Source organism: Montipora foliosa, chromosome 7 (assembly GCF_036669935.1).
Source record: "Montipora foliosa isolate CH-2021 chromosome 7, ASM3666993v2, whole genome shotgun sequence".
NCBI lineage: Eukaryota > Metazoa > Cnidaria > Anthozoa > Scleractinia > Acroporidae > Montipora > Montipora foliosa.
The window spans coordinates 28,060,410-28,085,252 of NC_090875.1; the positions used below are offsets into that span (position 1 = coordinate 28,060,410).

The 24,843-nt window shown below is 39.3% G+C and overlaps 2 protein-coding genes across 7 annotated transcripts in view; one reads left to right on the forward strand and one right to left on the reverse strand.

Annotated features, from left to right (window-relative positions):
* The first annotated feature begins 478 nt into the window (after positions 1 to 478).
* Positions 479 to 21,592, forward strand: LOC138011675 (forkhead box protein P1-like). 5 transcript variants are annotated; one of them, XM_068858796.1, is made up of 16 exons: positions 479 to 718; positions 1,472 to 1,625; positions 5,205 to 5,708; positions 6,693 to 6,762; positions 8,414 to 8,444; positions 8,571 to 8,605; positions 9,166 to 9,250; positions 10,076 to 10,163; positions 10,684 to 10,740; positions 11,105 to 11,495; positions 12,798 to 12,874; positions 13,926 to 14,027; positions 15,217 to 15,350; positions 16,478 to 16,759; positions 18,542 to 18,709; positions 19,545 to 21,592. In XM_068858796.1, exons 2-16 carry the CDS (start codon positions 1,554 to 1,556, stop codon positions 19,555 to 19,557), a joined length of 2,109 nt encoding a protein of 702 aa, XP_068714897.1. In that variant the 5' UTR covers positions 479 to 718; positions 1,472 to 1,553; the 3' UTR covers positions 19,558 to 21,592. The 5 variants fall into 5 exon arrangements, with proteins under 5 accessions (XP_068714897.1, XP_068714899.1, XP_068714895.1 ...); XM_068858794.1 differs by having other exon boundaries at positions 485 to 718; positions 18,542 to 18,698; XM_068858795.1 differs by having other exon boundaries at positions 486 to 718; positions 16,481 to 16,759; positions 18,542 to 18,698.
* A 2,209-nt stretch (positions 21,593 to 23,801) lies between these two features.
* LOC138010581 (uncharacterized) overlaps positions 23,802 to 24,843 on the reverse strand; it is an 8,005-nt gene continuing 6,963 nt past the window's right edge. For both annotated transcript variants that reach the window (XM_068857559.1, XM_068857560.1), the window contains one exon: positions 23,802 to 24,500. In XM_068857559.1, coding sequence (XP_068713660.1) covers positions 24,162 to 24,500 — 339 coding nt within the window. In that variant the 3' untranslated portion in view covers positions 23,802 to 24,161. The remainder of the gene's footprint in view (positions 24,501 to 24,843) is intronic.

A 24,843-nucleotide genomic window follows, 5' to 3' on the forward strand; every position in this document is an offset into this window, starting at 1 on the left:
GGGTTTTCATAATCTGGAAAAACAATAATCCTTATGTTTGCAAAAACTAGATCTTGTCATTTTGTGCGGTGGCGAGAGCCAATCAAATGCGGGCAAAATGTGATAGATTGTCCTTCAGAAAAGTTATTTCTTTACCCAAGGTCGTGTGTTGTCTACGTTTAACTTAAGGAGAAAATGACTACAGATCTAGACCAGCTTTATCAAAAATTACTCCGCTAGAAAATATTATTTCGCCTGGCGCGTAGTTAGGATGACAATTGTAAAACAGAGCGCGTGGATTACTCAAATTCGTCGGTCGAAATAAAATTGGACGTGAATCGTTCTTGAATGAAGATGAAAAGAGGAAAGAATTTGTCTCTGGGAACAGATTCTCTCAAACAGATATTTTGTTTAGTTGGCGTAAAAACAGATTGCTGGCGTGGGAGACCTATTGTTTGGCCTTCCTATGTTTATTTTTGTTGTTATTTACGGGTGCCAATAACGTGACGTCACGATGCAAATCGAGGCTTTGTTTGGGGCTCAAAGTAAATTCATCAACAACAACGCGCTGCAATTGTTTAGCAAGATAAATTGCTCCACATTTCTGTTCGCCGTCGCTAAAAATCTGCTTGAAAAGTGTTCCAGGTTTTGGCAGACGAATTAACGCAACACCACTGCAAGTTTAATGACGGGAGATACAAGTTTTCGGGTTCATCCACTGAAATTCGTCGCGGCCAAGGTTAGTAAACGTGCCTTCTTGCCAACAATGGCTTGAATATCTGAATGTTTATCTTGTATAAATTTCATGATTGTGTGGGGTCATGGTTTCCTTAAACTTCAGTGGAAGAAGATTTCATGTCCTTGACAAGTTTAAAAATCTTATTAGAGGTTTCCTGGTGTATTTTATGTCTCAATTGAAACTGAAATACCCATTTTTATTGTTGTTTACTCGGGCGGCCTTTTGTTGTTGTTTATAGTGCGGTGGGCTAAGAAGCAAGCTAAAGCGAGAGTTTGGAGGAAATCAATGTAGTTATCGATGGGAAAAAACCTTTTAAAGACAAGAGGATAATTTTTATTGACCTCTTTGTCGGGTTTTTGTCAGTTTTTACCGAAAATATCCCGATTTCACGAACAAGGAAGACAGAGACTTGAACAAATTTATTCAAATCGAGGCCATATGGCGTCTGAATAAATTAACGCGGTTTTTCCCCCAGACTTCGATTTAAGTCCTCTTTATGGCCCCTTTCTTTCGTAACAAGAGGTTTTCTTCTTGATCAAACATATATCATACCCAAAATACTAAAGCGCGTACAGTTTTCAATGAGCAAACATGAAATTGTCAAGCGAGTGAATTTCCTGCCTCCGTCGCGTTGCTTTCTTCCGCATGCCACAAAGAAAACGAAAAATTTGAATTTAATGCGTTGTTTTCATGAGTTCAATTTACTTAAGAAATATTCTAATCTTGGTTTTTTTCTGTTTCGCTTCTTTGTAGCCGTAAAACCTGTCCGCTCATTAGAAAAGTAACGGGCTTAACGATTTACAAATTCTGTGCCTCAATATCCCGAAAAAATTTCATGGCGAATATCAAATCAAGCGAAGCTGAAGTAGCTGTCACGTCAAGCACAACGAGTCTTCGAGGAACCACGGTCAGTAACTTCAGCTCAGTGATGACCTTACCTACATTTAATGCCACAAAACTTGCTTTGTTTGCCAACGGCCAACAAACAGACGTCTTGCGTGTACAATAGGATTTGTTCGTGAAGTTCCGCCGAGCTAAAAGCCTAAAATCTTAACCGTAAGTTATCTTGTGCCTAAAATGAATGCCGTTAGTGAATGTCATTTGAAAAGGAAAAGCAAGCAGTTTTACAATAAAGTCGTCAGTCAAAGTAATTGTTATGTGAGCTTATTTGTAAAATCGGAGACCTCTTTTTTTTCATCACTCAGTTAAAATCTGCAACACAGCAGTTAATTACACTGTACGCTGCCACCCAGCCCTCGAGAGAAAGTTACTCCCGTCTTAGGGTGGACTAGTGGGTGTACAACTCAAGATGTCACCACGTGAATTCTTATTTTAACTTAACTATAAATATAAAATGCTTTTGGTCTGGCATTAATTAGGGCTGGTAAAGAATTTCTGATTCCCTGTTATAATGTATTGCCAGAATTAAAAGTAAAATTTTAAAAAACATAACCACAGTCTATCTAGCAAGATCTCCAGTTGTGTAGATGACTAGCAACATGCATCAGTCTCTATGTATATGTGTTATAAATTATGATTATCAAAGTATCTCATGGCAAATGTTGGTTCTTGTCAATTTGGGTTTTTTTTTTTGTATCAAGGAATTAACCTCAAGCTGACAAGTACAGATACAATAGACCATTTTATAGTTGTGCTTAGTTACCCGGCTTATGAATGAAAGTGAGGCTAGAGATGACCTTGTTTTGACAGAAACCTCATTGCTTTTCTTATGTAAATTCCAACTAATAAGCGTGAAAACAACATTGAACATAAGAAAAGGAGCGAGATCTGTATCATAACAAGATCAAATCCAGCCTCACTTTCATTTAAAGGCCAGGTAACTAAGCACATAACTGTAAAAAGGTCTATTCAGAAGAAGCGGGCATGAAAGAACAAATCTGGTTTTAGAATGCTTAGTGAGACCATTTTGAATTGTTCCTGCTTAAATTTGCCATATGATATATATTTATTAAATGTTCAACCTCGCATAATGAATTTCTTGTGCTCTGATTGGTTCACTCAGTCTCGGTTATCAGCTCATATACCTTAGTATGACCTTATATGGTAAGTGATTGAGCTAAGCGTTGCCAAGCTTAACGTTTTTTCGCCAGAAAGTGAAAATTTTCTGTGAAAAAAGCAAAAAAAATAAGTTTTTGTGGAAACTTTGGATCAATTCAGACGTTTAGAAGTACGTGAACAGGTAAGAATTGTCTTTGTGATGAGCCTGCGTCTGTATGACCACAAGGTCTTAACAAAACATCGCATCTTCATCAAATTTTTTTCAATTTCGCCCGGATTTTCTTGTTTTTTTTGCTCGTATCTCGTACTTCCAAACTTTTGGAGTTAAAGGAATATAGCAAATATTTTTTTTTCCTAATGAAATCTTCCCATCCAAAGCAAACATATTTCAGCATTGTTACCCAGAATTTCACTTTTTCTGTGCTGTGCGAGCCAAGTAAACTTGGCACAACTAGCAGTAATTTGGACCCACGTCACTGTGGTGTGAGAGCATAGGTCTATTCTTGATTTTAGGTCACAAACGGCTTTGCATTCTTGTTTTCAAAGAAGTTTTGCATTGCAAAGCAGTTTTTGACGTAAAATTGAAAAGAGACCCATTCCTTCCACATGACGGTCGTAGGTCCAAATTACTGCTAGGTTTGATAACTGCCTATTCGTGAACGCATATTATTTAAGATTCTTTTAATTACGTATAAGGCTGTTCATGGGCATGCCCCTAATTATATCAAAGAGTTAATTAAATTTAAGAAGCCTGGAAAATACAACCTTAGGTCAAATAGTGACAATTTACTATTAGAAATAGAAAAATTGAAAACATATACTACTCTTGGAGACCGCGCATTTCAAGTCGCCGCTTCAAAACTATGGAATAACTTACCATTTAATATTAGAAGTTCATTATTTTTACCATCTTTTAAGAAAGCACTTAAGACGTATCTTTTTAGAGAAGCATTTCCTTAAATATTTTAATTGCTTACACGACGTATACAATTCTTCTTTAGATATTAAGGCCAGTTTTTTGTTTTTTATGCTATTCATATAATTTTAATTGTTATGAGTAATTAGTTATTAGTTATCATTAGTTACTAGTTATATTATAAAATTGTAATTAGGTTTTTAATGGATTTAGTTCCGCGCAGGTGAAAATGTAAATTGATACTTGCGCGTTATAAGTAAATAAATTATTATTATTATTATTATTATTATTATTATTATTATTATTATTATTATTATTATTATTATTATTATAACTTTGCACTTCTGGCCAGGCAGATAAAAGCGTAACTTTGAGGTAAGAATCGCCAAACATGTTTGCTTTCCGTGGAGAGATCAATATTGTAGACAGTGACTAAAAATATTTGGGTTTAGGTGCACTTTAAGCTGGCAGCCATTTCTTGGCTGCATGTCAATCCTTTCCTCTTCACTGTTTTTAACAGTTCTTTTTCCCTGGATTGGTCATAGCTCTATGTTCTTAGACTAGGGAGATCTTTTCTAGATTGATACTGAGCCATCTGTGGATATCAGGTCTCTTCCTTTATCTTTCCTTGGTACATAAAGTCGTACCACACCACCACCACTTCAGTTATGGCTAGCAATTTCCTTGTTCTACAATTTAAATCCCAAAGTTCTTGTTTCCTCCATTCATGCAATCACCTTTTTCGGGCATGTGACATGTGACACTGCTCAGGTGTTTGTAGTATGCGTCAAGTTTCCAGCTTTCAATTTTGAGGGAGCCACTTTTTCTTTTATGTACCGTAAGTATTCTTTTCCAATGTTATCCTTTATTTTTGTCATGTAGCATGTTGTCAGCATAAAGCACTCCACTTAAATATTGGTATTCTTTGCTTTCTTCCATTGGTCCTATTGTATTAATAAGGTGTTGTCTCCCCTCTGACTGTGTCAACTTAACACATAACTTCAACAGGGGTTTCAATGAAAGCTTTTTACCAGCAGTCTAACAGTTCCTAGTTACCACCATCTGTTTACCCTGTGAACAAGTTCTGCCGCTATTTGGGTTGGTGCGCTGATTACAGCCATGTGTTTCACCATGGCCAGCCACTTAACATGCTTTGTAAGATACATCACTAAGACAACACACTTCTCCATACCTAATTCTATATCAATTTCATCGCTGAATATCTGCTCAAACAGTATCAGTGAGTCCAGCTGGCTCTTACTTCTGGCTTAGAGCATTGTTACCCTGCCTCACTCTTTCTATGGATGAGAGTCATGGGAACCATTGAGATGACAAAGAGGAGTGAGAACAGAAATCCTCCAGGAAAATGCTTCTTTTAAAGGAGAAATTTCCTAAATTTTTTCCTTTTTTTTTTTCATCATTATCATTATCAATTTTATTTATTATCATTTTTATTATTATTATTTTCAATTTTGTGAGCATTAAATGTACAGGCATGTGGTCAGTAACTTTGCTAAATTGCTGTAACTACATTTTCAAAATTTTCTTTAGGTCAAGGTTTCCTCATCTTCTGGGGATGGAACTCAAGAAATGTGTGGCTCTGTGAACTGTACATGTGCAGCTCAAGCTTCCCACAAAGTCACACAGCAAAGCAAGCACAGCACTTCACAAAATTGCTGTTGCAGTCGTGAGGTACATGTTCCTGGTATGGTCTATCAGCATATCGCACCAGCAATCAGCAGTGTGATGATGGATGCATCAAAGTCTCCATCTCCGGACTCTAAACTGCTGTCAAAACATGGTGGCGTTCACTACTGTTCAACATGTCCTCCTGGGCCGCATACACACCACGTTTACTCTCCAGCTGGGTGTCACTCACAGCAGACGGCAGCATTCATGGAGCATGCTCACTGTGGCTGCCCGCCAGGATATGTCGATGGGCATTTTCACTTTCCTCATCAGCAGACACCTGGGCGACCAGTAACAGTGATGGCTACCCACCCACCTCCATTGCTAGTGCGACCAGTCCCACCCCAGCACATGCAGCAACATCAGGTAATTGGCATTACTTAGGTAATTGGGAACTCCTGACAAAGCAAAATTAAGGAATCCATTGATAATGAACATATTTTCCAAATTTGCTGAAATTGCACTAAATCCTTGCATGCAGTGACAAAGCAGGTCTTGGTAACTTTCTGGAGACACAAGAATTATTAGACATCAATTTTATGAGGGTATCTGAATGCTTAAAGGGGTGTAATATCTTGCGTTTTAACATTAAAATAAAAGAAGGTTTGCATATCAAATGCAACAAACCTACTCTTAACCAACAACTACAACATTTTGCCGAATCTCTTTCAGTTAAGTCTTGTTGGTTATTTAGTTCTAAAATTACAGTGTACAACAAACTTTTTGTTTTTCATTTTTAACGGCTTTGTTGTGACGATAGTAGCTAAGTATCTTAGCTAATCCATTTAATTTGTTTTTGTAAGTATGGGAATAATGTATCAATTCATCCAAACTCATCACAACTGAAGATGGCATAAGTATGTCGAAACAAGTCTTAAATTAAATTTTTGAATGTTGTTTATTTCTTCATGTTAATACAGGACAATTGTTAATTATTGTCACACTAATAATAATAATAATAATAATAATAATAATAATAATAATAATTTTGCTGTTATTATTATTATTGTTATAATTTTGACCTAAAAATTCTTTATGAAGAGGCATCATTATAACAAAATTAATTGGTGACAAAAATTGCCAGGTTGTGAGTAAGTCCTGTGAAATGCTGCCTGAACTGAATAATTTGGGCTTCATTCCAGTAAGGTTCAAAATGTACACTCAGGCTTTCGTTTTTTCGTAAGATAAGTCTTGCTGTACTTTATTGATTTCCTCCATGCATATGGTCACATATGGTCTCCAATCCAAAGTATGTGTACTTATGAATAGAGTTTGGAGGATGAAAAAAAAAATGGTACAAGTCACATCTTATTTTGTAAATTTAAGTACAAGTAATATTCTGTTTTGCAGGCTATACTGGAGCAAGAACTTCGTCCCTATTTTGATGGCAAGTGGAAAGGACTGGGAGATCCTCATTTTGGTAATTTCCTGCAGTACTGACATTGAGATTGTTATTTTTATTTTATGATTGTAAATCATTATCTTACTTATTATTGTTTATTTTTTAAACTTGTCACTTTTCAGTAAATTTGCATACAATCTTTTTGGTAAGGCTGAGAAGCAGTCATTGTCAATATTAAAGTAATTAAAGTATTTAGTAAAGTAACCATATTTAACGTCGGTAACTCGTAGCATTAATTCAACTGACAAACCTGAGGTCGACAATTCACTCATTTTACTCTCCCCTCTCCATCAGTGCTCCGTTTTACCGGTATCTAAAGCTACTAATAGCTACACGGAAAGGAAAGAAGTCGAAACAAGGATGCGAAATCCAGGAATCAAACATGGCCAGAAATTTTTGACATTTGAGCCCGCATGGCAACAGTGGCTTTTCCCAATCTTTTTCAAAAATGGCATACAAAATTACAAAACTTTGTATGTCTGAGAAGCGATGGAATTACGGGAAATACAGGAACAATTACTGTAGTCTTCCAGTTTGCCAAAATCGAGCATTATTCAATGACATTTTAGCGCCACATTAGGTTAAAAATTTTATGCGGAAATTAATTCCATACCTTTCCTTTGGAAATATATCAATTTGCAACTTAAGATCCAGTCAAGGCCTTACAAATCACTGACAAAAGAATCGAAGATGACATATTTGATAGGAAATAGCAAAACATATAAAGATGCCACATAATTTGCCAAAATCGAGTCATAAAATACAGATAATACATCTTGAAAATAAAAGTCTGATCTTCGGCTTATAAATTTACCTTTCCTTTGGGTTGTTAAAAGCCGTACCCAATGAAACAAGTCCAGAAAAAAAGGTCGACATGTCACGCAGTTCCAGTTCCGTTCCATGCTAAAGAGGGCAACGATTTCTCGGTCTTTACACTGTCTTCTCGCACGAAAACCCTGCATATTTGGTATCAAATTTTTCAGCAAAAGCCAGGCTTTTCAAGCCTGCAGTCTTCTAGGACAGCCGTGTAACGTTATGCCCACGATCGTTCTTGAAAGCAGTCTCAATCTACCTTAGCAAATCCCCTAGTAATATTTTGAGCTGGCTCCCAGCTGCAAGCTTCTAGTGACCATCCTTTCCATTTCAGCAAGTATTCATAACTCTGGAATCACAATACATGTATGCATCACTCAATACACAGAAGACATGAGCTTTAATACAGGAAGAATAAGCCGACTCGAGAGATAATACATGACGAGTAAGAAACAACACAAGACTTACCGAACCACATTTTTCGCCGAGTAATAATTCTTTCCACATCGTAAAATCTCCCTCTATGTCTCGAGCGAGTTGCTATGTCATATAAAACGACAGATGAGAACGAATGTAGTTGTTTGTAATCAACTGTAAGGGATTTTCTTGGAAACGGCATGTTGCTTCATTAGCATAATTTGTTGAGTGGCCCGCTGCTTTATGCGCGGGCTCAAATGTCCGAAATTTCTGGCCATGCTCAGGACCTCTTGCACCAAGGCCACACACTAATCGACTGTGCCATCCTTGCTCCTAATTTTATTGTTGATTTGGGTGTTGAATAATTTGACACCAAAATCAACAATTTATTCAACATAATTAACCTAAATCTACATAATTAATTTTTTTATCATTCTAGGTGGAAGAGCACAACCATCAGAGGAATCTGTGTGAGTATAAATTAACCTGATTTTATATTCTGTTTGCGATTGACTGACTGGCTGACTGACCAAAAAATGACACTGTCTTTTAATGCAGTTTCATTAACAGGGCTTGTATTTGTTTACTATTATTAGGGCAACAAATGCATTCATCAGTGAAGCCCAAGCAGGTAATAATTATTGATGATACAATGGACACAGGATGTAATTCATTCACCATGCAACTGTATTCCTTTTGTTTTGCAATGGGCTGGTTCGAATAGCATTTTCTATGGTTGATAAAAACGGATTATTGCAAAGCATTATGGGATTGAAATGTGGACAAAAATAAGGTCTTTGTTTTTGTCCGCATATTAATCCCACGATGCTTTGGGTGCTAGATTTTGACGTCAATTGAAAAGGGTGCTATTGTGCAGCAACAAAAGAACAGAGTCAAGGTTTGTAGGGAAATAATTTGCATAACAAAACTAAATTCTAATAATTCTCCTGAACCTTGATTCTGTTCCTTTGTTGCTGCGCAATAGACCTTTTTGCAGATACGGCAGCCATTTTGATTTATATTGTTTCGAAAGACATTATGGGATGCTCATATTAATTTGCCCCCTGGGCATCCCATAATAGCTATTTGAAACAATAGAAATCAAAATGGCCGCCGTATCTGCAAAAAGGTCTGTTGGAAACTAGCCTATTAAATTTATGTAATTTTTCAATGTGTTTGATGTGTCAACAGCTCAGCATCATCCATTGTTTCACCACAACATTTGTCAATGGCCAGGCTGTGAGGCATTTTGTGAGAATTATCAACAGTTTATGCAGTAAGTAAAACAATGATGATGATGACTTTAACGATGGTGATGATGATGATGATGATGATGATGATGTGGACGACGATGATGATTCGAGTTATTAAACATTGAAAGAAATATTACCTGCCACAGCCAGGGTGAAACATAGTTGAAATTTAGAAAACAGTCTCTGGCTAAAACGATTAAAAACTATGAGCTTTCGACTGCCCGAACTGTAGTCTTCGACAGAATACTGCAGTTTGGGCAGTCGAAAGCTCGTAGTTTTTAATCGTTTTAGCCAGAGATAGTTTTTTAAATATCAACAATATTACTATTACTTTCATTTCATCGATACTTTCCTTTCTGTTGGCATCATGGAAAGCTCAACTTTTGCAAACAAAAAATGACAGTTCATTGCATGCCTATCGTTTTGTGATATAATCCTTCCTGTTGTGAACTCCAAAGTTCCTATTCTTGGTTTACACTCACGTGATCAACAGCCATGTTTTTCAGTGAAAACAAATGAAAGCGTTTGCATGATCATCAAGTTCAATTCCCGGAGTATTGGGTCTGGACACCAACATGACCGCCATTTCTTTGTTTGGGGACACCAACATGGCGGCCGTGGCAATATGTGAAAACCAATAATGAAAAGTTTTAGCGATAGAGAGAACCTAAAAGTGGAAAAAGCAGAAATCGCCGAGCCGTAAATTAAAAGCACAACTGAGAAAATACAAGTCAGGAGCAGCAAAAAGTGCCTTCACCACTGAGCATGGGTGGCTTGGGCATGTTAATGAGTTCAGGGTCATAAAGACAGTTGTTTAATACTCATTTGTTTTCTCCTTTTGTCCATAGTCACCTCAATGCTGACCACGCACTGAATGAAAGAAGCACAGCTCAAGCAAGAGTCCAAATGCAAGTTGTAATGCACCTAGAACTTCAGGTAATTGCTTGTTGTGGCATAATGCAAGTTGCATTCAGCTAGAGTTCACTATGTATAAACGAAGCCTGTTAATTCCAGGCTGAGTCTTTCCAAACAGGACAAGCGTTAAACTCTGGGTAACAGAATGCCAGTCTAGCAGCCAATAGGTTTAAATCGGTTGTACGTGTAAGCCAGTGACAGCTCTGACTTTGTTTCGAACGACATAGCCCAGGTCAGCCTACAACTTTAAGGTAACCGGTGTGGAAGCTCTCTCTTTGCGGTGGGAGGGAGAGAGCCTGTGAGCAAGCTAGAAAGAGACGGGAGTTAAGTAGAAAGACGTTAGAAAAACGTACAAACCGCCTACTCCTTTGCTGTTCTTGTCTTCCAGACCCTTTACCACCTTTTGTAGTCGTCTTTCTCTATTCTTTTTGTTGAAACAAAGCCGCTTTTCCCGTAACACATAAGCAAGGCATGCAGATGATGGAGGCATGCCCTGTCTCAATTCAACCCAAGGCTTACGTGAGAATTTTCTTGGTTATAGATGAACAAAGAACGTGAGAGGCTGTCGGCCATGATGAATCATCTTCACACCCCAAAGGTTAGTTTTTGTGAGGCTGTTGTCATATGTCAGGATGTTGTAATAGGAGCGATCATGTTAAACAGCAAAATGCATAGCACCACAGGATCACCAACACAGTACCACGGCTGCTCACTCCCGTTCATTTGGAGGGGAACACTTTTCAAGGGTTTAGGTTTTTTTTTTTTTTTTACAGTTTGTGCTTACTACCTTGAAACTTAATGACGATCGAAGCTCGGTAACAGTATGGAAAAAAAACATTATTTAGGTTCATATGGACGAAACATGAACCCTCAAAATTGAAGTTGAAACAAAACATTTTAACCATGAAGCTTCTCTTTCACTTTCGTTTATGTCTCTGTGTATTTTGTTTGTTTTATAACAGGTCTCGCCTCACTCTCCAACCACAAATTCTGAACTCGAAGACGAGGCTTCGAAGCATGAGCCTCCTTCTCAAGCTCAGCCTCATCTTCATGACCCCCACCCCTCCACCCACAGTCACTTATCCACACTTGACGGTGCGCCATCGCCGCAGCATTCAACTCCTCTCACCACTAGACAAGAGGTGCCCATGACACCCGCTAGCCCTCTTCCGACCATGGGGTCTCCCCTGCGGAATCATCCCCTCACACCGCCCCCGAATATCACTGTCCGTGATATCGCAAATTCAGCGGCTGACTCTGTTACGATCGTGGGCGCGGCAGGCTGCCACATCATGGATGAAAAACCTGTCCACGTGAAAAGAAGAAAAGGAGACCCAGATGGAATAGCTTTAGGTGAGGGAATCTACTCTGCTATTGAATGCCAGGAGAGGTTTGAATTTTGCCTGTCAAAAGAACGTTAACAATTTGATTTAATATTGGAGGAAAACAAACGTTCTAAGCCTTGTGGAACCTTTTTTGATGAGCAAATAAACTGCAATTTAAGTTTCCAGATAAATTCATCACTAGTTTAATGGCACCTTGAACAAGTAGGCCCAAATCCTGAACGCGGGCACAGGAAGGTTCTGCTCAGTAGTTTTCGTAAATTTCATGCACTTTTAGGGCCTGGACAAACAGGGAATGTTTGGCGTTTAAACAACATCAAACATTGTTTGCTGACCGAACATGCTGATATTGAAGTGAGTGGCCAAACGATTAAAATATGTTTGATCTAACTCAGATCAAACTTCACAAGCAAAGAACTGTGGGTTAGAAATACGTAAAAAACTCGTGGATACAAGCGATTGAACATTTTTGATACGGCTGGCCAAACAAACAAAACTTCGCCCTTCAAACACGAGAACAAAGGAAATGTTTTAAGTTGTTTGATTGAATGTGTGATGGCTTTCAGATTTTATCAAACACGACCAAACACGATCAAAGAGCACCAAATAAGGTAGCCATTAAACTAGTAAACTTTTAGAATCTCTGTACGGTGGTCAATTTACATTATCAACTCCGTTGATAAACCAAATTTTTGTATACTACTTCCCCACCGACGCAGCACCACAGTTTCTTTAGAAACTACCCCTTCAAACGGTAAAATGGTTGGTCACCAAAGAATGTTTGATGTTGTTTAAACGCCAAACATTTCCTGTTTTGCTAGGCCCTTAGAGTCACCTTGTACAGCAAAGTAAAAACAAAATAAAGTAGTGTTTGGTAGATTTCTGTCCAGTGGCTTTTATATGAATTGTCACATTTCAGGATTTTACCCACAGACTCAAAAGTTAGAACCATCTTGTACAACAAAATGAACGGCACCGCAGGAAGGTTCTTCTCAGTAGCTTTGAATTCATTTGAATGGCCACACCGAACGATTTCACCTACAGATTCAAACGTTAGAGCCATCTTATGCAGCATAATGAACAACACCACGGGAAAGTACTGCTCAGTAGCTTTCATTTAAATGGTCGCACTTAAGGATTTCATCCACAGATTCAAAGGTTACAATCACCTTTTACAACAAAGGGAACAGTATCGCAGGAAAGTCCTGCTCGGTAGCTTTCATTGTGTTGATTTTGCCCAATGCTTCACCAAAATTGTCTTTCTTGTATAGTTATGCGTGATAATACTCATTTCTCGTTTTATTTATGGCAGACATCCAGCGATCAGCGGACTTCTATCAAAAAGCTGATGTCAGACCTCCATTTACTTACGCATCCTTAATAAGACAGGTGAGTGAGTTACAGTGTATTTGACGATTAGACCCTTCGCCCGCTAGGCTACGGGTCAATAGCCCATGACGCGAAGCGGTGGCCCTTGAGGGCGAAGGATCTAATTGTTTTAGTATCACCCAACTAGTCGGACAGAAACGGCAATAGCAAATGCAAGTTAAAGGGGCTAGGTCACGCAATTTTGGGCTGATCGAATGGTCATAGAATTAACTAAAATATCAAAATATCTGTTCAAAACTATAGAAGAACTCTAACAAAACACAGAGAAGCCAAAAAGGGATATGGTGGACAAAACTGGAGAGGATTGAAATGGATTGAATTTGGGTAAATTTGAAAAACGGCGGCCCACCTTTTTTCAAATTTATATCAGTCTATATCAAAATGTCATTTACACAGCTGGAAAATCATTCTCAGTTGTTATGTGGCCGTGATTTTGCAAATGAAAGACTCTTGCTCTGCCAATTTGACGTTTAGAGCTCATAATTAACAAAATTACCTAAAATAGCGTGACCTAGCCCCTTTAAAGAAATATTTATTTGGGAGTAAAACGAAAGAAAGCGTCACGCTTTTCGCTTCTCGAGGACTATTAATAATAGTCCTCTAGTAGCGTAGCCAACCAAAATGCAGGATTTGCATTAGTCCATTAGTTGGGTGATACTAATAAAAATTATCTTTATACTGGCCCCTCTCGGTCATACTCACACCAAGGTGGGCCCAGTTCGATTTCCAGACTCGGCGTCATATGTGGGTTGAGTTTGTTGGTTCTCTACTCTGCAGCGAGAGGTTTTTTTTCCCCTCTCCACAAAAACCAATGTTTACTTTTATTTCATTTCTAGAGCCATAAGGGAGACTACAGTCTTGACTGTAATTATGTATACTATTGAAAAAAGGGGGTTTTTTTTGGGCGTTAGTTTCCATTCGTTCGTGAACATTATCTGTAGTTTGCGTTTTCGTATTCTCTTTTGATTCCGGGATAGTATATTTTCTTCAGACGCCCATGCAGCCTTTCAGTGGTAGTTTATAAGAGATACCTTACTTTTGACATCCGCAGGCGATTTTAGATGCCCCCGACCAGCAACTGACTTTGAACGAAATTTATTCGTGGTTCGTTCACAAATTTGCTTATTTCAGGAGGAACGCAGCAACTTGGAAGGTTGGTTGGAAACCGATTTTTCTTTTTTCTTTCCCTTTGGTTTTCAGATTGAAAAAGAAAAAATACACGTGACGCATTGAACCAAGGTTTCTATTGGGTGCGGACGCATTGTTTATTACGTTAACCAATCATAAGAGACGCGTACATTCACAAATGAGCCAATCATATCGCAGAATGAAATACGGGTTCCCGACGCAGGGTTCGAAATAAACGTTTGAAGTACGTCGCCCATTGGACAACGATATTTTCACATCTAGGCGTCTAAGGTGAAATATAAAGGTGCCAAATAAAACTAAGGTTTAAGGACTAAAAGCCATAAATAAGCTTACGAACATATGTTAGTGTATCTTTCAATTCAAGAGCTGAATAAGATGAGATTTGCAAATGATCGTGTCACTGGGAACTCCATTGATCCACGGTCGACCACTTTTTCACTGCGTCTAAAATCTTCGAATCCGTTTGTTTTGTTGAAGTTCAGAGTGTTCTGCCTTGGTTCGAGTTTTCGTGTTTGCCAGTGGGATGGCTGAGACTTCATCTCCAGTTTCTTTTTCAGAAATGCTTGATTCTCCTTTTCATTTCTTGTGAATCTCTTCGGTTTTGTCAGTTGTGCTAAAACAGCGGAACAAACTGTTTCCCTTGGCTGAATCCGCTATGATGTTGACTAGAAGTATATGGCATTCACATCCGGGAATTTTATTGGACCTTGGCTGTTACTGTACAGCGGTAAAACGCAAAACAAGATGGCGGAGAATCGAATACGAATGTTCATGTGTGTACAAAATAAAAAAAAAACAAAATAATGGCTTAATAATTCTTACACTGTATCATTTATCAAGCAGAACTCTCATGTCTTCAGCTTAAATTCTATTGGTCCAAAGGGAAACGATGTTCTGTGAATAGGTCGTCAGTGTTAAGTTCTGGTCGTCTCTGACGACTGGACGCCCGTTAATTTCAAGCCCTGCGTCGCAAAGCGCGGGAAAACGCGTACGGACCAGTCACGATTTGTTTGGCTTTTACCTCCGATTGGCTGATAGTATGGCGTGATTTTCTCTTTCATCCAATCACGATGCAAAGACAAAGCAGTTGCAAAGTTTGAAGAATGTTCTCAAAATAGCAGTGTTAAATTCGTCTGGTTCAATTCACTTCCTTTGCTATTCGCTCTCATTTTTCAATTTTTTTATATCCCTAGAACGCTGTTCGTCATAATCTGTCTCTTCACAAGTGTTTTGTCAGAAAAGAGAACGTCAAAGGGGCAGTTTGGATCGTTGACGAGGATGAATACCTGAAACGAAGGCCTCAATCAAAAGTGACGCATGGTGCATCGTAAGTTTAGAAAATGCTATTATCACTGGCTTTGGCATGCAAATATTGCAAACCAGACGATGAAATGACCAAATGTGGTGCAAGGTTTTGAGATATATGCAAAGCATTGTCGAGCGCTGAAAAACGCATGCGATAATTTCGCAGTTCTTTCTCCGTCTCGCGTCCGATTCGTTGAGAGAGATCTTGCAGCTGATGTTTGCAGCGTCAACCAATGTGCGTAACTGCTGCTTCGAAGACGTATCCCTGAGCTTGGCAAATCACCAAAAGGGAGGAAATTTGAAATCACCGGAGCTTTTATTATTTATTTATTTATTTATTTATTTACTTGTTTATTTGTTTATTTATTTAACAATTCGCCAACCATTGTAAAAATAATAGGGTAGCAGGATGGTAGGAGGGAAAAACTGAATTCCCTTTCTAAGACTACCCTCCTAAAAACGACACCTATCTCCCCGGCGGGGAATTGAACCCCTGTGGCCCGCGTGACATGCCTGGATACTATCCACTATACTACCGACGACACCAAATCTTTGACAGCAGTTGAAGCATTTTATAAACGTCGCCTTGTTAATTGTAAAGTTTAGAGGGTTTTAACTTAAAGAAGATTATTTTTATCCTAAAACCTGACGTTTAGTACGATTTCTCGATAGTACGGCTTTATTTGGGGGGAATTCAAGATGAAATCATGAAGCAAACTAGCGTAATTACGTCTTGTCCTATGTGACCAAGAAAACGTTGTGGTGATGAGTCTATGACTGCTAGAGAATTACAAGTACCCGATGTTTGATCAATCGTTTTGTTTGACATGTAGTTATAGATTGGACTTTGTCCCGTGAATTCAAACGTTAATTTATGCAATTCTGACGTAATCAGTGACACGTTGATTGCCTAAGTTGACAATAGATGGCGAGAGAAGCCACACTTAATGTAGATGGTATGAAAAAACGAAAACTCCAGCAGAATCAGCTCCCGTGGTGGCTTAGTGTTGTCGGCGTTGGGTGTGAATGCGGGTGGTAGGGTCCAAGTTGATGCGCTCGCTTTTAAATTGGTTCCTTTCGTACACGGTTCCACAAGCTACAAGCTGTCAGTTTCTCATCTCACCTTCCAACGTTTTTATTCTTTCTAAGCAGAAGAATAGTTAGGCAAGAGCGGGAGCGCCTGTTGCAGCAGGGCGCCTTAGGGGGACTCCCCACGCAAGTCAATTTGCTCTCACTCGCTGCCCCGAGTTCCAATGACGTCAGTGATGACGAAGGCTCTGGTCAGGAGGAATGCCGGAAGAGAGGCTCGGACGAAGAAGCTGGAGACGAGTTACCACCTGCGAAGCGCAAGGAGCGAAGAACCGGGGATGAAGTGGAGGGAGGGGTCGGTGGAATCACCAAATTGGTGGAGTTTTGTTCGAAGGATATCAAGTAAGTGTCTAAGCCGTACTAGAACCGATATAGGGAAATCCATCTATATCTACACATACATGTTCCAGCACTCGGCAAAGTCACTTTTTGACTTATGGCTGTTTCTGCTTAGGCGACCTCACACAGCTCAAGCCTTTTTAGAGACATCACGCCAAGCCGGCCACTTCTGCTGGAGAGAACAGGACAGCCAAAACACCGGGGACTTCATCCCCTACTCTTCTCGAATAGTGTGTGGGTTCTTTAACGTCCCACAGGGAACTTATGAACATGGAAGATATTTGCGAGACGGGGCCTATGGTTTATGGTCCTTGTCCGAGAAGACTTGAAAGTCTAACCATTTGCAGATGAAATTACAAAGGCAACACTTTCTCCTCAGTTATTTTAAGTTTCTGAGCGTTGACCCGTTTGGGGTTCGAACCCGCAACCTCCCGCATGACAGCCCGATGCTCAACCAACTGAGCCACCGGTGCGCGGATTCTTTGGTTTTTTTCCTCGGAGAAAAGCTACTTACGGAGTTAACGCGTAAAATGAACGACTCAAACCACCCTCTTCAGCCTATTTTACGACGACTCGCGAACAATATTTGTCCTATCACCTGAAAGAATAAATCGGACCAGGTCTACTTTTATAAGAACGTTATCAGCTGTAAAACTAAGCGCGCGTAAAACTGCTTCACTTTTAAGTATTTTTGTTAATTAAGGGATGTGCATTTCGATTTTCTGGGTGTAGATGATATTTAACAATTATTCCATGAACGCGCGTTGGATATGAGATGGTAAATATCCAACGAGGCGCGTAGCGCCAAGTTGGCTATAACCAGTCTCATATCCAACAAGCGCGAATGCAATAATTGTTTTGATTAATCCTCAAACTCCAAAAGTTTAGAAAATACGAAATACGAGCGAAAAAAGCGAGAAAATCCGAGCGAAATCGAAGAAACTTGATAAAGATGCGATGTTGCGTAAGACCTTGTGGTCAGACAGACGCAACCTCATCACAAAAACATTTTGCTTTTTTCAGAGAAAAATTTCGTTGTCTGGCGAAAAAACTTTTAGCTTGGCAACGCTTAGCTCGATCACTTACAATATAAGGTCAAACTAAGGTATATGAGCTGATAACCGATATTAAGTGAACCAATCAGAGCACGAGAAATGCATTATCCGAGTTTGAAAATTTAATAATTACCATTATACAGAAACAGAAGCCCACAGTTCCAATACTGGGTCTATGAAACGGCATTTTCACAGATCAAGCTATTTTTAGACGAGTTCTTGAATAAAATTTGGCAGGCACGAGTGACCTTTCTCAATCCCGCGGGTAATAATTTCCCATGCAAGACTTGTGATTTGCTGAAAAGGTCTGGTTTCGCGAGAAGATCAAGCTAAAAATAACTTGGTCTGTAAAAACGCCGTTCCACAGATACAATAAAGTTGTACACTCCCAGTGATGGTCTCCTGACAGAAATTGTTTAGTTGATTTTCATCTCGATTCGATCGTGATACAACGCTTTAATTCGGTAAGGATACTATAATTGTTAATGATTATCATCATCGCTAAGTAGTCACGCCAGTGCATCTGAGGTTTATGTTTGACAATTATTCCACGTATGCACAAAGCCCCCCTCTAACAAGGAAAATTAACTAAACTCGTTCCCAAACATTTCAACTATGGCCAATATGGTCGCTGTCCGAGTAAGGCCCATAGCCAATCATTATATTCACTAATTATGCCTTGTATGGTTTAAAAGGTTAAAATTGATGATTTTGATCTTTTTCGGTGTAGCAGCCAGTTGTCGCAATCGCAAGTTCAGGTCAAGTTGGAGCCTCCGGAGGATGGACCAATTGTATCATTGAACGGAGATAGCCACTCAGAGGAAGGTCATTACCATTCCCTCATGAACGGGAGTGGTCTGATGGAGACTGCAGCGAGCGAAGATGAGGTTAGGCAGCGGTAAGATGATAACCACAGCCAATGGACGTCCAATCACAATTGAATCATTGAACCAATGCGTGCGACTAAATAGACCATTTGGGAATTCATGACAGAGTCTTTTTAACAAATCTTTTGTTTGAAGAAAATCATTTGAAAAGTGGAACTAATTACTATTTTGAAGAATTATTTCTTAGACACGCTCACAAATTGCCTGTTAGTTGTGGTTTTACCGGATCTAACGCTTGCATAGTCTATGAAGTCCTTTCATTGAAAGGCAAAGACAATGAAACCAGAATTTCGAACATTTGACTGTTTGACTCTTATGAAGGCCTTTTTTCCTTTACTGGGGTTTTTCCCTAAGATTTAAGAGCGTTTGATAGTGCTTTCAAAGCAGCCCAATATGTGTTGTTCTTAAGAACGGTGCGTACTAATTCAAGGTATTTTTGCGCGGTTTATGAATATGCGGGAAAAGTTGAACAATCTGGAAAGAAACGCCCTACATTGCTTTGCATTTTAAAGCTTTTTTCAAATATTGTTGATTAATTATCTTTGAAAAATGCGTGGATACCCCCAATTTTCTTGTGGATACCAAGGGCACTTGCTAATTTCTGCTTTCTCCGCATAGTTTTAGACCGCGCAAAAATATCCCTTAATTAGTACGCACCACCCGAGGGAAATCCTAGTATCTCGAGATGCGGAGAACGTATAGTGCATTGAAATGGAACTGAGTTCCTGAAATGGCTTTAATACGCATACTATTTTCGTCTTCAGAAGGGCCGGTATGAATTCTTTCGTTCTTTTCGCTTCAAAAGGATTAAGATTGCTAATACACGTTTTTTTAATCTCCTAATAGGCCGAGCAGTTGATAACCGAGTATAGCCTGGGAAGGAATCCTGAGAGGAGAAGGATCGAAGGACTGGTAGAAGTTGCGATTGCGCAGTAAGAACTCGAGATTTTCGAGCCACTCAGAGGAAGATGAAATGGTTGTAATGATTGTTAGAACGTGCAGTAAAAGAGACTATCTGTGAGGTGGTTGAAGCTAAGAAATTGTTGTAGTTGAGATACTATCGAAAGAGATAACGTGGCTAGAGGTAGATTTTAGGAAGACGGTCAGTGATCCGATGAAACGCATTTTTTTCCTTAACTAAATTGATCGGCAGATGATAATTTTTCAGGAAGAAGTGTTTTATCGTGTCCAAAGTCGTCAAATATAGTCTTCAAATGACTTTAAACCAATACATTAAGGATATATTGAACTCGTTGAACGAGATTACATTTGCTAGTAATATATTAGAGTCAGGAACAGCTGTTAATGGACCAAGTCGCTTCTGTCGCTTTTGTTTTGACTTTTTTCATTTGATGCTTCGCCCGGACAATTTGACTTTCTTAAAATTCTTCTTTTTTTTTTTTTTCTATATTTATTTCCATTCTTGTTCCAATTGTTCTTTATTCTTGAAGTCGTCAAGTATTCGTTTTGTCTCTAGTGTCATTGAATCCCTTCAACAAGTACAATCGTAACTGAACTCTAGTATTAAAAATTTATCTTCGCCGGGTTATCCAAGCTTTAGATCCATTAGACTATTCGCGACAATTGAAAGTGTTTCATGGCTTTTTTTATACTTCGGTTTTGTGCATTTAGCTTTTCAGAAACAAAAGTTTCACTCGAGTTTGCTAAGTGTCTTTTTTTCATGACAGAGGGGCGTGATTCACTCCCGTTCTCCACCCGGAGATTTCTACGGTTGCTGTACCAGAGCAAGAATTTTCGACCTTCAAGTAACCTCGTGCCAATGTCCTAATAATATGAAACGTTCTCTCGTTGCAATATTAATTTGGACTCGCGGCAAACTGACTCCGCGTTTCATCATCTTGTTTATTAGTGCCCATGCCTCAAACGTCGCAACGGTCATTTCTGTGTCACAAGGGAAAGAGGAGTGGCCGGCATGTGACGGTGGTCTTCCACATCAATCCTATGGGAATTTTAAATCTATTTTTGTGTAGCTATAGCCCTTTGTTTCGGTTTTAGAAAACATGGCGGCTATCACGGGCTCGTAATAATGTTCCTTTTTAAACACTGAGGCGCGCTAATTGAGTCGTTGCTTTCGATTCAAGCATTAATCATAGCAATAGAGGTCTTCCACGGCAGCCATGTTGCATGGCAGAAAGAACATTTGTTCCCATAGGAAAAAGAATCTATTATTCCTGCCATGCGACATGGCTGCCGTGCAAAACCTCTATACGGAGACGTTACTGGTGAAAGATTTTCGTTTGGGTACAGAGAAGTGATCTAAAAACTCGAAACAAGAATGTATAACAGCTTCTGCTAAAAACGTTGATTTTTTTTTTTTTGTTTTTGCACTCAGTTTCATAGAGCTATGTTATTATTCATTTTTTGTTGACAAACAACGAATGCTCTTGTGGCCAAAGTACCTCTCTTTTTACAGCGCATCTTCGTATTCAACCGCAGTGGACAAGGAATGGTTAACTTAACAAACCGATACCATGTCTCAACGACGGTTTGACTTCAGTTACTCGTTTAACCTTACGTCCTTAACGTAAGTTTGCCAAAGGAAGTCTCCGGCGACTTTAAGATTGAAACCGAAATAAAATTTCGTTGTCCTAACACCTTTTCTGGGTTATTGTCCTTAAAATATCTTAAAGATAAGGCCTTTCTAAAAGGCGTTATTTAACTATTTCATTGATGTTAGGTTGTCGTTGTTTAATAATTTAATTGATTTATTTGTTTAGTCCTGTGTAAAAATGTTACGCACTTAGGCCGATAATTATTTTGACGAAGAAATATTGATAATGATAAATGATGTTTCAAATTAGGAAGTGTCGGCTTAACGCAATATGTGTTAAGCCTGAAGAGAAATAAAATTAATTATTAACTAGTTAAAAGAATTTCGTTTCACTTTTCTGTGTGGAGTCTTTTGTGTGGAGAGCGGTGAAAATTTCTGATGTGTGGTTTGAAATCTGAAGATAAACACCCTTTTACATTTCCCTAAAGTTCCTGTTATACTCAACAATTTTCTCGCGATTTTATTGCGATAAAAGTTTTAACTCTGCAATTCATACTGGGTCACACAAATTTTAATTGGGTGATGCCATACGCCGTTGCTACACAGTTTGCAGAACAGGTACACCAGAACAAGACGGTTACAATAGCAATGTTGGGGAAAAAAGTCAGAAGAAGCGTTGCGGAAAGTAGACTGACTTAATTCTCCTTCCTACAGGGATTTCTGTAACTTGCGACGTTTTTAGCCGTTGCGAGGTGCCTTACATTGGATAATAAGGGAGCTTGCAAAACGGTTTTTTTAGCCACGACCGGGAAACGGAAGTGAGGTGTTTTCCTTTTTATTGTCTTGACACTGCCACACTTATATTGTTAAGCATCTTTTGACTATTACAGGCGCTTCGTTTAAAGTGTCCCTAGCCCCAAAATTTTATTTTTCGCTAAAGTGAATCTTTGCACCTGTTCGAAACGCATTGCGGCAATTTTTTCCCTTTTCTAACAAATCCTGCCATTTTATAGGCTTCGAAAGTTGCGAAAATCCAAGCATCTTTTGTTCACGACCGAGTCAGAAGGGGAGTGGGTCTATTCCTGACTTGACGTCACAATCTACTTTGCATAGACCCACTCCCCATCTGATTCGGTCGTGAACAAAAGATTCTTGGATTTTTGCAACTTTCCAAGCCTATAAAATGGCAGGATTTGTTAGAAAAATGAAAAAATGGCCGCGATGCGTTTCGAACAGGTGCAAAGATTCATTTTAGCGAAAAAAATGTTTTGGGGTTAAGGGCACTTTAAAAATCTAGGAGTCTGAGACTGCTTTCCTGGCAAGTGAAATGTTCAGTTCTGGTTTCCTTCCCGCAGCTTTGTCGCGTCGTGGGGTGGCAATATCTACATCTACATGCTGCAGCATTCGGCAAAGTCCCTTTCTGACTTAAGGCTGTTTCTGCTTACGTTACGCCAAATATCATAAGCCTGTTTAGGGACAACACGCCAAGCCGGTCACTTTTTGCTGGAGAGAACAGGACAGCCACAACACCGGGGACTCCACCCCCTACGCTTACGGTTTATAGTTCTTGTCCGAGAAGACTTGAAAGTCTAACCATTTGTATATGAAATTACAGAGGCGCAGCACTTTCTCCTCAGTTATTTTAAGATCCTGAATGTTGATCCGCCCGGAGTTCGAACCTGCGACCTCCCGCATGATAGCCCGTTTCTCAACCAACTGAGCCATCGGTGTTTACTTTGTTAATGGCGTTGAGGAATTTTACACGTGGCACGTGCAACCCGTGCGTCAGCTCGCATGCGGTTGTTTTTCTCGGTCCCAGGTTACATCGGTACCCCTGCTCCCCAGGGGTATCCTATGCTCGTGCATTTTACCCACGATTTCAGCACTGCCATCTTCGCGGGCCAAACTGATCCTTCGGGAATTCAATTCAACTCAGTTTGGGGAAAAAAAAACATGACGGCCTATTCCGTATTTTGAAGGGCTTATGTGGCCTTGAACGGAACAGAATAGGACTTTTTCAACCAATCTTTAAAGACACCAATAACAATAGAGAAATATACGACTTCTGGTGGACAAACAAAAAGAGCTAACGAGAGATCTTTTGTTTTCGTCCACCAACATGGCGCGATGACCTCACGTGAAAACCTTCTATACGCATAGATAACTGTACAAGAGAAAGCTTTTGGTAGATGTGAGTGCTATGTCTCGCCCCGAGGACTAGGAGACGTCAATAAACAATGGAAAAGGTGACAGCGAGTTCTTTGCCGAAAACGGAACAAGAGGCCTGTTACGTAAGTCAGAATTCACACTGCAACCTGGGGCCGTTTGCTCGAAGCCTTGCTAGCGATAAGCGTTGGTTAAAAGATATCAAATCCTATAGGTTTCCTTGGTATTTAACGCTGCTTAGCGCTAGCCATGCTTTGAGGAACCCGGGCCTGGGTGACAGTGATATATGGTTTTGACGCTACTCTTCATGACGTGGAGAGTGAATTGTGAATGTACCGGTTAAAATTCAAAGAACCAAATTCTCCAAACCAGAGGGGCCTCAAACTATGTGTGAGTGCCTTGTATACTTTCCATGTGCAAATCAACGACTCAACGTTTTAATCAATAATTTAATTAATCTAGCAAAAGCAATGTTTTTGTAAAACGTGCGTGCTCCTAACTCAGTTATGAACAGAAGACTACGTTGTTGGCCGCGTGGACCTTCGTTAACTTGAAATCTGCAGAGGTCGCGTCACACGACTTGTTTTCACACAATTGTCCGCACAAATCTCGAAACAATCCCTGCAGGTTAGTGGCCAGGATTGGAAGACTCAAATGATTGCCTCATACATGACTGAGTTCGCTCGCAGAATCTTTCCTTTTCTTTCGTTGACAATTGTAAATTCGATTGGAGGCAAGATCCTGATTAAAAAAATACCATAAACGTCTCCCTTAGAGAAAATTGTTTATCTTGGATACTTATTGAACGAATAGTCTTTCAAAAATGACACCGTCTTCATCATTTTTGTTACTCGAGCTTTCTGTTCTTTTGTCCAAATGACGGTATTTCTGGTTACCGAGGGAGTACTGTACAAGATACTGCTGCACTTGTTGACGTAATCTTCAGAGCACGTGACTCCTAAATGCTCACACAATTTCTGTAAGGTTTCTGAGGGTCTCAAGACAAGCTCGTGTCCAGGAACATCAAGGACTGCATCGCCATAAAGCTCCTTTACTTGTTGATTAGCAAAGGCCATGCGAAAATAATAATCGATCGCAGAGTCGAGGGCTTTCGAATCATTTTTCTGTGGTGAAGAAGAAAAATAGCAGAAGAATATTATTTCAGAAAAACACTTGTCATTACAAATCGATGTTTTATATATATTACTCAGTTTAAATTTTAACAATGGTACAAAGGTTGCGAAACTAGCTCACTGCAGACAAATGTCACTTGCGACATTCGAAATGGCCTTAATCACAACCATGGGTATCTTTAAATTTAAGATCAATTTTCATTTCATTCTAATCACCGTTTTCCCAAAGCTGACGTCCTGCATAGGCGACTTGTTATCTATACCCAAGAGTAAAACTGCCTCTCGAAAGTTTCCATCGGTTCTTGAAAAACTACGTACATACATTTATAGAGTC